Source organism: Salmo salar, chromosome 24 (assembly GCF_965601325.2).
Source record: "Salmo salar chromosome 24, fSalSal1, whole genome shotgun sequence".
In the NCBI taxonomy this organism is placed as follows: domain Eukaryota; kingdom Metazoa; phylum Chordata; class Actinopteri; order Salmoniformes; family Salmonidae; genus Salmo; species Salmo salar.
The window spans coordinates 23,519,488-23,534,129 of NC_138314.1; the positions used below are offsets into that span (position 1 = coordinate 23,519,488).

At 44.3% G+C, this 14,642-nt stretch overlaps 1 protein-coding gene across 6 annotated transcripts in view; it reads left to right on the plus strand.

Annotated features, from left to right (window-relative positions):
• Positions 1–14,642, plus strand: part of pbx3b (pre-B-cell leukemia homeobox 3b) — a 91,246-nt gene that overhangs the window by 61,141 nt on the left and 15,463 nt on the right. For 3 of the 6 annotated variants that reach the window (XM_014171866.3, XM_082968593.1, XM_014171871.3), the window contains exons 3-6: positions 6,101–6,342; positions 7,795–7,985; positions 9,339–9,474; positions 10,579–10,608. In XM_014171866.3, the coding sequence (XP_014027341.1) occupies positions 6,101–6,342; positions 7,795–7,985; positions 9,339–9,474; positions 10,579–10,608 (599 nt within the window). The remainder of the gene's footprint in view (positions 1–6,100; positions 6,343–7,794; positions 7,986–9,338; positions 9,475–10,578; positions 10,609–14,642) is intronic. The other 3 variants (XM_014171868.3, XM_014171875.3, XM_014171873.3) reach the window with 1 other exon arrangement.

Sequence of the window (14,642 nt, forward strand, 5' to 3'; positions counted from 1 at the left end):
TGTCATCTCTCGTGTAGAAATGCCGTTGCAAAGAATATTGTGTCTGGCACTGGATCATGGTCTGCTGTATGTTCCCAATGCTGCTTTATGGTTCATGAGTTCATGAGTACACACACACACACACACACACACACACACACACACACACACACACACACACACACACACACACACACTTGCACGCATGCGTGGACTCATGCACACAGACACACACCACACACACACACACACACACACACACGCTTGCACGCATGCGTGGACTCATACACACACACACACACACACACACACACACACACACACACACACACACACACACACACACACACACACACACACACAAATGCCTCAAGCCGAAACCATTTATTTAGAGGAATACAGTAAAAACATGGGATTAATGACAGAAGGAGTATTATTTGTTTCACCCTTAGCCTTTAGAGTAATGTATTCATGGCTTCATACACATTATATTTAGATGAAGTGGTATCTATATGTGCCTGGTTGTCTGTGTGTACAGGACCTGCTGTGTGACCTGGTTTCTTGCAATCTCCATCTTCTAATTAGGGAGCTGCAGAGAAGGCTGCAAAGGGAGGAGAGATTAGTTGCCTTTGGGTATTTCATAACTGGCTTTCAGTGCCACATTTGCATTATGTGCTTGGGGTCTGAATAAAGAATTAGGGTACATTTGCAGTAAATTGAGGCTAGTAGCTAAAAACCAAAAGTATATCAAATATGAAATGAAATAAGAGAGGAAAAAGCAGCAAATGCTGTTAGTTATCTTGAAATGCTATAATACTACTTTACTGTAAATCTAATTTTCTTTGTTACTAAATAATTAGATCAAGGTACCATTTTTTTTAAGGTATATTTGTATTCCAGGTTTATGTGAGTATTGATGGTAAATGCTTTAACAGGCAGTTAATGATTTGTGCTGATTCTGGGCTGCTAGTGCAGCCCTGTGCTTGAGCCCCATGCTGTATGTGTTCTGTAGGGTCAGTCAGTGTGATGATCTGTAGAGGAGGTCCTGTCCACTCATTTGGCCAGTCTCCCTGACCGCTGCGTGCGGCCGCCACAGCCAGGCCTGGTCAGCCATCACTGCGCCACTTGGCCACCTGCCCACTCAAAGTCTGAGAGGGCAACATCCAGAGTGGACAAACACACACACACACACACACACACACACACACACACACACACACACACACACACACACACACACACACACACACACACACAGCAAGTGACAGTAGGCCTTGTTTACCCAGTGTCCCTCCCTCAGTTGTCTCCCATCCTCTCCCTGTGGTCTGTCATGCCGTGTGTCACTTTCCACAAATGTCAATGCCACAATGGGACAGTGATTCATTTTGGTGTGTTCAGCAAAATGTCTACAAGATGTTTGTTTGGGTTATCTTTTCCCACCCCCTAACCCATCCCCTCTCCCATCTCTCTGATTCGGTGAGGCCCGACCCCCCCCCCCCCCCCCCCCCCCCCCCCATTCTCTTGTCAAAGTCTTTGGGAGAGGAGAGCATCATCATCGAAGGACAAAGGCTACCTGAACTGACAGGGATCTTCTTCTTTGACCGGAGCCACTTTTTGTCACGTTTTCTTCCCCGCCCCCTGTGCTGTCCGTTTAAAGTGTGCTGGTGGCGTATGATGAGAGAAGTCTTGACCCAGTACCAGGGGGCTGTAACACTTCACTGTCAATGGGCCTTATCAATCACCGCACTGGGAGGAAATACATCATCATGCTAGACAGGGATTCCCCAGTTTAGGGTCCTTTCCCTGCCCTCTATTACTCTGTATTTAATCTATCTGCATGCTCACTTGTTCATCCCTACAGTATCTCTGCCTGCCTCAACTCTAAAGTCAAACCCTCTGCGGTTTACAGTGGATACAACAAGAACTCAAATGCTTTGAAGTCTCTTTTTATAGAGATGGAATAGTAATGTAAGGTGTGTATCTTTTCCTATTGATGCAGTTTGAAAGAGAAAGCGTGAGCGCGCATTGACAGATGTGTAGGGAACTGTCAAATTCACCGTTTCTGTCTGTGGGGAAATATAATGATTTAGCCCCTGAATTAGACAGGATCCTTTTCAGCTTTTTTATGGTAAGAAAGAAAGTGAAACAAAATGTGGCTAATGCGTGCTAGCTTTCCCTCAGTGTGGTATCAGGTATGGTAATTACCCTACCATTAACATTGGGAATAGCTAATGTGTATTAATGTGTTAATTACTGTACATGCTTGAGAGAGCCCGAAGGCATTCTCCCAGATTCTCTGTGCCATGTGGATATAGGCCAAGCTTAAAAAAGACTTTAAGGACATCAATGAAAGAGAATCTTTATGTTTTATTGGCCAGAACAAAAGATTTCCAATGGTAATTTGATGCATTTCTCTGCTTCTAAAGCGAGAGCCACTAATCTGGAGGCTTTGAAAACGAGATGATATTAAGTCAAAAGAGACATGGAAACAAGTCTGTAGTGACACAGTGTTCTTTGTGTTCTGTTGTCTCTTGTGTGTTGCTTTGGCATTGTGTTCTAATCACATGGTGGGTTAAGGTTCAGGGATTCTCACTAATACTCACCCAGAGAGGGGCCACCTCAGTGGGATCTGTTCAGCAGGCTGAGAGGAGAGCCACGGCCTGCCTGTCTCTGTATCGCTTGGGATTGTATCCTGCTCTAAGAGAGATGACCTTTGCAAATATTGACAGAAAATAAATTTGGTTTCGATTAGTTAGCTTTAGGAGACCTTTGTGGATCAATGCAATTAGATGCACAGTGTGTGGATATGCGCTGGGCCTTTTGGTTGGAGCATTGAGCAGGAAAGGAACTGCAGGGGGTCAGGGTTAGGTGTATCGAACAGGATATTTTGAAAGCGGTGGAAGTAACAGAGATACAATGTGTTCTTTCAAATACAACAAGGCACATGGTTCACAATCAATTTGCAACACGGTAGAGCGGTAGAGCGAAAATAATTAGGTATATAATTAAATCTGTGGAACAAATATTCAAACAAAGTAATGGAAAAATGGAAAATCATCTCACTAAATAAAAATATATCTCACTTTTCCTTTGTGATGTACTGAGGTGTTATGGTCTTCTCTCTGTGACAGTGTAGTACTGCAGTATGATCTGGTGGATAACCCTGCTCCAGCCCCTGATCCTGCTCCTCTCCTTAGCAGCTCACATTACCCCAGCAGGGCTCTGCTTTTATGACTCTCCTGCTCACACTTCAGTGATGAGAGTAAACAAACGCTGGGCCAAAGGTCAGCTAAGCCCCCGGAATAAAAGAAGGCACAGGGGGAAAGAGGTGGGAGGAAAGGAGAGTGGCCAGAGGCATTGCTCAGATCACTGTCAGAACTTCAAGCAGGGGTGATAAACGAGACAATGGCACTAAACCGGAAATGATTCTAAACAGTGGAGGGGAGAGAAAGGCCTGCTTTGTCTTCATCTGTCAGTTGTGTTATTTCATCGGATCAGATATGACATTGAAACATGTAAAAATAATAAGTAAAACCACACCTCACTGATATGAATGTATTAAGCACATTGTCGACTTCCTTTCAACCCTTGAGTAGAAATTAGGTAAACAATATGAACACAGATTTCAATGAGAGAAAAACAAAAATCCAAGTAGAGAGAAATCCAGTAGAAGATGGAAAATCACAGCACTTGGTCTTTTGGCTGGGAGCTGCTCCCTGCTGTATGTTGAGGCAGGTGGAGGGGGGAAGTGTTTCCAAACCTGTTTGTTATGGATGGGCCTCGATAGCTGCTCTGGCACAAACACACGCTAGTGGGCTGCTGGAGGGGCGGAACAATCTCAGACCAGTGGAGTAATCATTTTTATCCCGCTGATTTCCCAAATAGAAATGGACATGTATGATAAAATTGTCATGGCCACTCCACACGTTAGCTTCCTAATAGGATTGCACGTCACTTCCTAATGTCTCGCTCTGTTTGCCCGTGCTCTGAATGGACACATTATTGCTCAAAGGAACTTTACTGTAATATATGGTGAGACAAGTAGCTCTTTATGGCCTGTGATTATTTGGTTTGAATGAAACCCTGTAAATCCCCCAGCTGTGCTTCCCCTGGATAAAGAGTGAGTGGAGTAAAAGTGACAACATGGGTTTGGTGTGGAAATGTGAACTGCTGCTTTCAGAGTTCTAGTTAATATACCTGACATGAAAAACATGCCTAACTACTTACTATCACCTCCAGCACAAAGGAAAATGCGGACTTGAGCTTGTGTCTGCAGCAAAGGGTCGGCAAAAGTACTACACTGAGCAAACCAGTTTGCTCAATCAACCTGCAGATATTACCACCACCAGAGGTACTATACTAATAGCTCAGCATCTTTACAGACATGATGGTGATGGGGTTAAAGTTAGTGGAGTAATGGCATATTGTTCACATGGGTGATTTGGCTTGGCATGCCTGATGCTACAACTCTTCCAGCATCAATGTCTCCAACACAAATGGCCACATGCATCCTCTACCTTAACACCATTACAACTACAAGACAAACATCCAGCCAATAGATCCACAGATAGACACAAATGTGAGTCTTGCAGTAGCATCTCCACATCTGAGACACACACCAATGTCGATGGGGATTGTTAATGCGGTATGTGATGAGAGAGGTGACAGTATGTTACTTTAAATATCCATATAGTATCACTGTTTCAATGTCGTGTACATGTGGTTATGTATGTGTGTCTCAGAGAGCGAGAGAGAGAGAGTGGGTGTGCTGGGTACACAGTCAGTGCCTGGTAGAGCCCCTCTCTGATTGCTAGGCTACTGCCTCACACAATAGAATTACTAATCTTCTTATTTAAAATTCAAGGGCTCACCATATCTTAATGAAGCCTTAAGAAACTGTTAAATCCCTACATCTCTGGCAGATTACTGAATAGAGATAGCCCTGGTAATCATAACGTCTAAGTGGGCACTCAGTGTTTACTGCAGATTGGGTGCCCTTTTTATTAATTTATTGGACTGAATAATGCAGATTTATTTGGCTGGTAATTCTGATCGGCTGCAGTCTTTTTTTCATTGCAGCCGTCATGACAACATTCTCTATGCATGCAGGTGTACTCCTATGCTGACTGATGCCTAATTAGGATTGAAATGTATCGGAAAGAATGAAAAGAGAAAAAGAAACAGCGGGTCCCGATAACAATAGCAAAAGTCAGCACTCAATGATTTGTTTGTGTGTGTGTATGTGCATGCGTGAGCGCGTGTGTTTGTGCGTGCGAGCCCTGAGGTATCTTAGAGTTGCACAGTAATCAAGTGCACAATTAGAAGAGAAAAAGGGAAAATATTGTCTATGAGTAGTTGTAAATGAAGTAGAATAATGCTAAATATGGTAACGTTAAGAGTGTGGAAGAACCCTGGCTCTGTTTTTAATCACAGAAAACCAACAGACAGTGGTGATTTCAGGCTTTGCATCATGCAGAAAAGGCAGACACATGCTTGAGGTTTATTCCTCTGTTTAGCATCCTTTCGGAGAATAGAAGTGCCACCTCGCAGTTGAGCATTTGTCAGTTTATGGATGTTGCTGTCATGTAAGCCTCCCTGTACACACAGTGTGCAGTGCAGTGTGTAGATAAAATAAGGCAGGCCCGGGCTTTAGGCGACAGGAACACAGCACGTACACAGGAGGTACCCAATCCATTCCCACAGGGGATTACCCGCACTGCACTTTGGCTATATGACAGACATCCAGGGAAAGGTACCTATAGAAAATCATTTTGGCTTTAGCTGCTCACTGCTCAGGATACTGTACAAGACAATACTTGTGAGGCTGGCACTGCATAATCTGGGCTGTTCTATGTTTTTTACCCTCATGGAAATCAGCCAGTCAGCCATGGAGGAGTCAGTTTAAGAGTGTGTCTAGGTGTGGTTCTTGGTCAGACCATCAAACCCACCCTCTGGTATAGAATGAACACTAAACAAATTACAAATGATTATTCAGTTACCATGGAGGTTCTGCCCTATCAAAAACAGAACAGTATCAAACTCCTTTGTGTCTGTGTCATATCTGGAGGTCTGGACGTCCTCATGTCTAACTGTCACTCTCTCTCTCTCTGATGTCTCTCAGGCCTCAGCATCCGTGGTGCCCAGGAGGAGGACCCTCCCGACCCCCAGCTCATGCGCCTGGACAACATGCTGCTGGCGGAGGGTGTGTCAGGACCAGAGAAAGGGGGTGGATCCGCCGCTGCCGCCGCTGCAGCCGCAGCTTCGGGAGGGGCCTCAGACAACTCCATTGAACACTCCGACTACAGAGCCAAACTCACCCAGATCAGACAGATCTACCACACAGAGCTGGAGAAATACGAACAGGTTGGTGTGAGTCACACCTTTAACCACCTTCACATCACACCTTTAAGCTTCATAGACGTATTATTAGAGTACAAAACCAGGAACAAAATATTTGTTGTAATATTGGAAACGTACATATTTTGTGGTTCATTAACTAAGTCTAAGTTAACTAAGTCTCTGGAGTAGTGTAGCGAAAGTCTAAGTTAACTAAGTCTGGGAAGTAGTGTCTAAGTTTTTTTTCATTTTTTCTAATTTATTAGACATTTTTTAACCTCTTTTTCATGGTATCCAATTGGTAGTTACAGTCTTGTCCCATCGCTGCAACTCCCGTACGGACTCGGGAGAGGCGAAGGTCAAGAGCCATGCGTCCTCCGAAACACAACCCAGCCAGGCCGCACTGATTCTTGACACAATGCTCGCTTAACCTGGAAGCCAGCCGCACCAATGTGTTGGAGGAAACACCGTACACCTGGTGACTGTGTCAGCGTGCATTGCGCCCGGCCTGCCACAGGAGTAACTAGAACACGATGGTACAAGAACATCCCTGCTGGCCAAACCCTCCCTTAACCCGGACGATGCTGGGCCAATTGTGCACCCATGGATTTCCCGGTCGCGGCCGACCACTCGGGAGGCCCAGTGTAGTCTAAGTTAACTAAGTCTGGGGAGTAGTGTAGTCTAAGTAAGCTAACTAAGTCTGGGGAGTAGTGTCATCTAAGTCTAAGGTAACTAGGTTAACTAAGTCTGGGGAGTTATGTAGTCTAAGTCAACTAAATCTGGGAAGTAGTGTAGTCTAAGTCTAAGTTAACTAAGTCTGGGAAGTAGTGTAGTCTAAGTAATGTAGTCATCTCAGTAAAATGAGAATATGATCAACTCATTCAGGTGCCATGTTGAGCTTCAGCAATAGAGAAGAGAAAATGAAAGGTGGAACACTGATGCCTCAGCAATGCAGTGAGGTGAATTAGACTAATTTACTCCCGGCACTCTGAGAGGAGAGGAGTGAGGGAGGAGAGGAGAGGAGGGAGGGGAGAAGAGGACACACAACACTTTGCCTGGAGTGAATACATCTTTCTTAGGGGTGTTTCCAGGTTTTAATTATCTAAATGTAAATACTTAACGAATTTTACTCAGAGTAATGAGCTAAAGTGTGCACTACGTAAATGAGTTATTCTAATTAATCATGTATGAACTACTGGTTTAACGAAAAGCTGTTTAAATTCTCTCTGTGCTGGGCCAAAGCCAAATTGCAAATCGGCATTTGCATTTATAGATGACTTCACCAACTAAGTAATTGAAGTGCTCAGCAGTCGTATAAATACTGGGCTGTGTTTTTCAAAAGCACGATCAGTGAAGATACTTTTAACTAAGGGAGAAGGCTCATAAACACATTCAGCTACTGAAAGTTGTTCCTAACCAAAGGATACTAGCCAGGAGGGTACTAACAGGGCTGTGTTGGGCTCTGTGATTTCTCTGCAGGCGTGTAACGAGTTCACCACCCATGTGATGAACCTGCTGAGGGAGCAGTCCCGCACGCGACCCATCTCTCCCAAAGAGATAGAACGCATGGTGGGCATCATCCACCGCAAGTTCAGCTCCATCCAGATGCAGCTCAAGCAGAGCACCTGTGAGGCCGTCATGATCCTGCGCTCCAGATTCCTTGATGCCAGGTCAGTGTGTATATATGACGTGCATGTGTGTTACTGTGTGTCTCTGTGTTCCAAAACCTTTCTTAGACCATGACCCACAAAATCACTGTTTTCTAGACCCACAAAATCAATGTTTTCTAGACCCACAAAACCAATGTTTCTAGACCCATAGACCCACAAAACCAATGTTTCTAGACCCACAAAACCAATGTTTCTAGACCCACAAAACCAATGTTTCTATCCTGGAGCATACAGTAGGAAGGCACTCAGAGACAGAACTATATGGAGACATATGATCGTAATAACAATACTTCCTAGAAAATGTACTTCTATATCTGCGAAAAACAAATCAACAACATACAGCGCCAAACAGTACACTGCAAATATTCATAGATGATCTTGCCATAAAGCGCACGTGTTATGTGTTATAGCCATCTTTCAAGATAATCATCCGCTATCACCTGAAAGCATTTTAGATTAAATGAAGTGGGAACAAAGTCATATGTAATCAGCTGGTGTTCTGGATTACTGTAATCACAAACCGTTTGTGGAGTGGAGCTCTAAGGAGAGTGGGAGGAAGCAGAAACCAAGTAGAAGCGCATTTGCTGCCCATTGCTTGTGTGAAGTGCAGTAAACAAGGCAAAATAAGCAGCAAATGCTAAATAACATGATAAGTAGTTCCCTGGGGGGGAAGAAGGGGACCCAGATCTAGTTACAGTTGGTTTGTTCCCACTGGAGTTCCCTGTTGTGGAGTGGAGCTCTAAGGAGAGTGGGAGGAAGCAGAAACCAAGCAGATGCACAGTTGCTGCCCATTTGCTTGTGTGAAGTGTATTAAACAAGGTAAAATAAGCAGCAAATACTCAATAATATGATAAGTAGTGCCCTAGGGCGGTAAAGGAGACCCAGATCTAGTTAGAGGGGATTTGTTCCCACTGAAGTTCCCTGGGGCCATGGCATTCCAGGAACAATGCTCAGCTGAGCATGTCTTGATTTCTATAATGTACCGAGATGCAACTGGGCCTAGCACTCTGTCACCAAGCCTGCCCATCTGCTGTGCTAAACACTACACATTACATGCTTGGCCTGGAGATCAGAGACCAACAGACCAAATGAAGCTATGTATGTGTTTCTGTGTTTCTGTGTGTGTTGTGTGTGTTTGTGGGTTTAGCGATTGGAGGATGGCTTGGTGTGTGTTGATGAGGATGGTGGTGAAAGGAGGACACAATATTCCGCTCCTGAGACCCCCATTCCTCATTATTTTCACCATTTATGTGTGAGATTGATTGTGCTATTTGTTCGATCCAAATGGATGAGTTAATGCTGGTTTTGCTAATGAGCTTCCTTGGCCTTTCTCTCATTTTGTTCACTATTAAGGCGGAAAAGGAGAAACTTCAGCAAGCAGGCGACGGAAATCTTGAACGAGTATTTCTACTCGCATCTCAGCAACCCATATCCCAGTGAAGAAGCCAAAGAGGAGTTGGCCAAAAAGTGCAGCATTACAGTATCCCAGGTGGGTGCAGCTTCCTTATCTCAGACGCAGTGGCTGGTGGGTATTCAGGGGAGAAAAGGCAGTATACGAGGCCCCTGGCTGCAACTCAAGACCATTCTGGAAGGACGGCTAGGCCACACTATCAGAGAACAATGTCCTTATCTTACCTTGACATTGAGCCTAATGACACCTCAGCTAGGGCAGGTTCGGCCTATCACAGCAGTGGCCACGGGGAGGGGAGGTCAGTGTCCTAATATTGGCTGCAATCAGAGGCCTACAGTGGGTAAGCCCTCCATATATGTCCACTCTGGGCCTGTTATTCCTCCATACATTTCCACTCTGGGCCTGTTAGTCCTCCATATATGTCCACTCTGGGCCTGTTAGTTCTTCATATATGTACACTCTGGACCTGTTAGTCCTCCATATATGTCCACTCTGGGCCTGTTAGTCCTTCATATATGTACACTCTGGGCCTGTTAGTCCTCCATAGATGTCCTCTCTGGGCCTGTTAGTCCTCCATAGTTGTCCTCTCTGGGCCTGTTAGTCCTCCATAGATGTCCTTTCTGGGCCTGTTAGTCCTCCGTAGATGTCCACTCTGGGTCTCCTGCCATTTTCTTTGTCATTCTCTCTGTCTGCTCGACCAGTCCAGGTGGCTGGATGTCAACCTGTATAGGTTATCCAGTTAATCCATATGATGTTTAAGGTACATGTGAAGTCACAGTGCTCAGGCTTAGGCTTGTACATGCAGACGACACTGCTTCACCCAATAAACATTTTGTTTTTACAAACAATTTATGTGACTTTCCCACTTTACCTTTAGCCTAATAGATGGGTTAACCTGAAGGCAATATAATCTCTCACACCCAATCCCCACACCCAAACCAATTCAGCATTGTTATCCTCCTTCACTCTGTTCTGCTACTATTGTTAAAAGTTGGCTCATTTAGATTTGTGTATTCTAGTTCAGATGTTAATCCATGGTTGTTCCAATTTGAGAATTACCTATACAATAAACACTGATTTGCAATGTTCTCTCTTGTCTGTGGGGAGGGGGTGTGGAGGGGTATATTGAGTGTAGTCATGCAGAGTCAGATACTGTAAAAGCCCATTCTTTTTTGCCTTCAGGGGGTGGGAAGCACCATCACAGTATCACAGGTATGTCATGACTTCTCCTGATCCACTGTTGTTGTTTTCATTCTTTTGTATATTTTCTTGGTTTCTGTATGTGCACCTTCACAGTCTACCACTGCACACAGATCCCCTTCCTCACACAAATGGACTGATATCCTGGCATTCAAAATCAGTCTGATGCTATTTTAATGTAGGCGTACCATGCTTACAGCTTTACTGTACGTTTGGCACCAAGCAAGTTCCACTGTGATACATAGAATGTCTGTTATTTTGCTGTTGAATATCACACAATATTGGGTGATCAGATCGTACGCCAAGACTAGGTATCATACAACATTTTCATTGTATTTTCAGCACACTTTTGATCATTATTTATGATTGCTAAATACCATTTAAAGACAACAACCATACCACCACATTATATTTTTGGTTTTGATGTCTCATGTCATATCATTTTACTTTTTTGTTATTTCTATAACACAAATCATTTGTTTTCTACACAGTATGCATTTTTTTGTTAGTTGTAGATCATCTGCTAGTTATGTCCCTCTTGGTTTTGGAACATGCAGTGTATGTCTAATGTTCTGCTTTCTGCCAGTGTGGTTCATGTTAGTTGAAGGAGTGGGCATTGACCCTCACAAGTGGAACAATTCTCTGTTCTGAGTGCTTGACTTAACAGGGCACTGTAGGAGTTCCCAGGAGGACAAATCAGTCCAGAAATAAGAGGCCTTTTAAGAATTCACTTGAACTCATCTCAAGCCCCATTAGCAGGGTTCTCCTTGACAAGCCTAGTCCACTGCAGCCACTCCTATTGACTACTTTGTAGTGCTTTGGCTCAGTCTTAGTGAGTTAGACTATGTCAAGTCCTCTCTGAGTTTGTTGTCTTACCCAAGCATAGGAGAGCCTGGTGAAGTCAGAAGAGTTACTCCAGAGAATGGGCAGTAATGGCGTGTTTGGGTATTTCCAGATACTCTCAAACTCAATGGTGAGGTTTGTTCACTAAGGAAGGCATTATGTACAGTATTACAGTACCTTTGTATACTTCATTATAGAACTTTCTTTCATATACACTACAGTGACTGTAGTATAAATATGGGAATCAATAAGCATTAGATATCAGTCTGATGGTTATCACAGATGTCTAGGTGGAATCTACTGCTTTGATTTATGGATTGACTAAGTAGGTTTAGGTGGACATTACACAATGCCAATATTGTTCTCTGACTAGAGGGAACTGAGTGTGTGTTTCATTGCATGAGCATATACTGAACAAAACTATAAATGCAACATGTAAAGTGTTGGTCCCATGTTTCATGAGCTGAAATAATAGATCCCAGAAATGTTCCATACTCACAAAAAGGTTATTGCTCAAAAATGTTGTGCTCAAATGTGTTTACATCCCTGTTAGTGAGCATTTCTACTTTGTCAAGATAATCCATCCACCTGACAGGTGTGGCATATCAAGAAGCTGATTAAACAGCATGATCATTATACAGATGCATCTTGATAGTACGTGTTCCGTTTGTATTTTTGTTCAGTATAATTTGAGCCAGTTTGCTACAGCAGGAAAATAATCCTGCATCATCAAGAAATGTGAATTATTATTTGTATTATAATTCATGGACATTTTTTGTAGTGGTTGATAAATCTTTCCTTAGGGAAAATCGAGTCTGACATTTTAAAGTGGATATTACAAACTTTAGAAGCATTTTTAAACCTTGAATACACTACAAGTTTGCATTTCCTGCTGTGCAGGAAAATCCTCAGCACCAAAAGAGTGTTAAAGTTAAGATCCTACATCTGTAATTCTGTTGTTCAAGATATTACCTCACTTCATGAAGCGATGGCCCTCTACATTCAGGATACAGTCTTACTGTATTATTTCACTCTGTCAGTATGCATGTGTGACAATAAAGGTGTGGGATTGGACGGCAGTGGTTTCTGTCCGTGTTTATGGATGTGCCAGGGGCCATAATTGATATAATCTCCAGACAGTGCTGCTGTGAGGGGGCACTCTGCTCCCAGAGCACAGACAGGGACAAGCAGCCCTCTAAACGGACAAAAGAGAGAGAGCTCAGAAAACAGGGCCGATTCAGCACCACAATCTGTGTTTACCCATTTCAGAGCTCACAGTCTTCACACATATCAATATTTCAGGTCATTATATATTTAGGCGAGGGATGCCTTGGGTTAAGGTGTTAAGTATTCATGTTCTCTGTTCTATTATTGATAATATTAGCAGCAGGATGGCCACTGAAACCCCTTTGTCTGTATAATTAAGACCCATGTTTGAGGTTTCGTTAAAGAGTCTCCCGAAGAAGACCTTATAAATCCAGTGGTATTGAGATCTTGGAAAGATCATCTATTCCCTTTCAATGACAAGAGCAGTGTATTGACCCGGAGTGGGGTAGAAATGTTAGTGAATTATTAACTACTCTTACATGCCCTCTCTAGTGGGTCACTGAGAACAAACTCGGTGTCGTGTTCTTGCAAGGAGTCTGCATGACCATTATACAATCGCTCCTTTTGATGCAGCTGCTGAGGTCAGGTAATTCAGTCTTTCAACTTGGCTCCCACTACACAGGGAAGTCAATTGAATGCACAGTCTGCCACAAGATAAAAGGGAATTAGTTCTGTGGATTGGGTTGTGGTCCCTACCTTACGGTGCCTGCATTTACACAATGTTTAGCTCAACTGTGAATCACCAAAGCCAGAGTTGAGTGGGCAGGAGAAAAATGTGTGTGACCAGGGGAAGTGGCCCCTTAATACCCAGGGTAGAGGATGCTAACACTGCTGAGGCTGTGTAATCTAACAACACCAGTGGTTAAACACAGTCATAACAACTTGTCCTGAATAATATACTGCTCAAAAAAATAAAGGGAACACTTAAACAACACAATGTAACTCCAAGTCAATCACACTTCTGTGAAATCAAACTGTCCACTTAGGAAGCAACACTGATTGACAATAAATTTCACATGCTGTTGTGCAAATGGAATAGACAACAGGTGGAAATCATAGGCAATTAGCAAGACACCCCAAATAAAGGAGTGGTTCTGCAGGTGGTGACCACAGACCACTTCTCAGTTCCTATGCTTCCTGGCTGATGTTTTGGTCACTTTTGAATGCTGGCGGTGCTTTCACTCTAGTGGTAGCATGAGACGGAGTCTACAACCCACACAAGTGGCTCAGGTAGTGCAGCTCATCCAGGATGGCACATCAATGCGAGCTGTGGCAAGAAGGTTTGCTGTGTCTGTCAGCGTAGTGTCCAGAGCATGGAGGCGCTATCAGGAGACAGGCCAGTACATCAGGAGACGTGGAGGAGGCCGTAGGAGGGCAACAACCCAGCAGCAGGACCGCTACCTCCGCCTTTGTGCAAGGAGGAGCAGGGGGAGCACTGCCAGAGCCCTGCAAAATGACCTCCAGCAGGCCACAAATGTGCATGTGTCTGCTCAAACGGTCAGAAACAGACTCCATGAGGGTGGTATGAGGGGCCGACGTCCACAGGTGGGGGTTGTGCTTACAGCCCAACACTGTGCAGGACGTTTGGCATTTGCCAGAGAACACCAAGATTGGCAAATTCGCCACTGGCGCCCTGTGCTCTTCACAGATGAAAGCAGGTTCACACTGAGCACATGTGGCAGACGTGACAGAGTCTGGAGATGCCGTGGAGAACGTTCTGCTGCCTGCAACATCCTCCAGCATGACCGGTTTGGCGGTGGGTCAGTCATGGTGTGGGGTGGCATTTCTTTGGGGGGCCGCACAGCCCTCCATGTGCTCGCCAGAGGAAGCCTGACTGCCATTAAGTACCGAGATGAGATCCTCAGACCCCTTGTGACACCATATGCTGGTGCGGTTGTCCCTGTGTTCCTCCTAATGCAAGACAATGCTAGACCTCATGTGGCTGGAGTGTGTCAGCAGTTCCTGCAAGAGGAAGGCATTGATGCTATGGACTGGCCCGCCCGTTCCCCAGACCTGAATCCAATTGAGCACATCTGGGACATCATGTCTCACTCCATCCACCAACGCCACGTTGCACCACAGACTGTCCAGGAGTT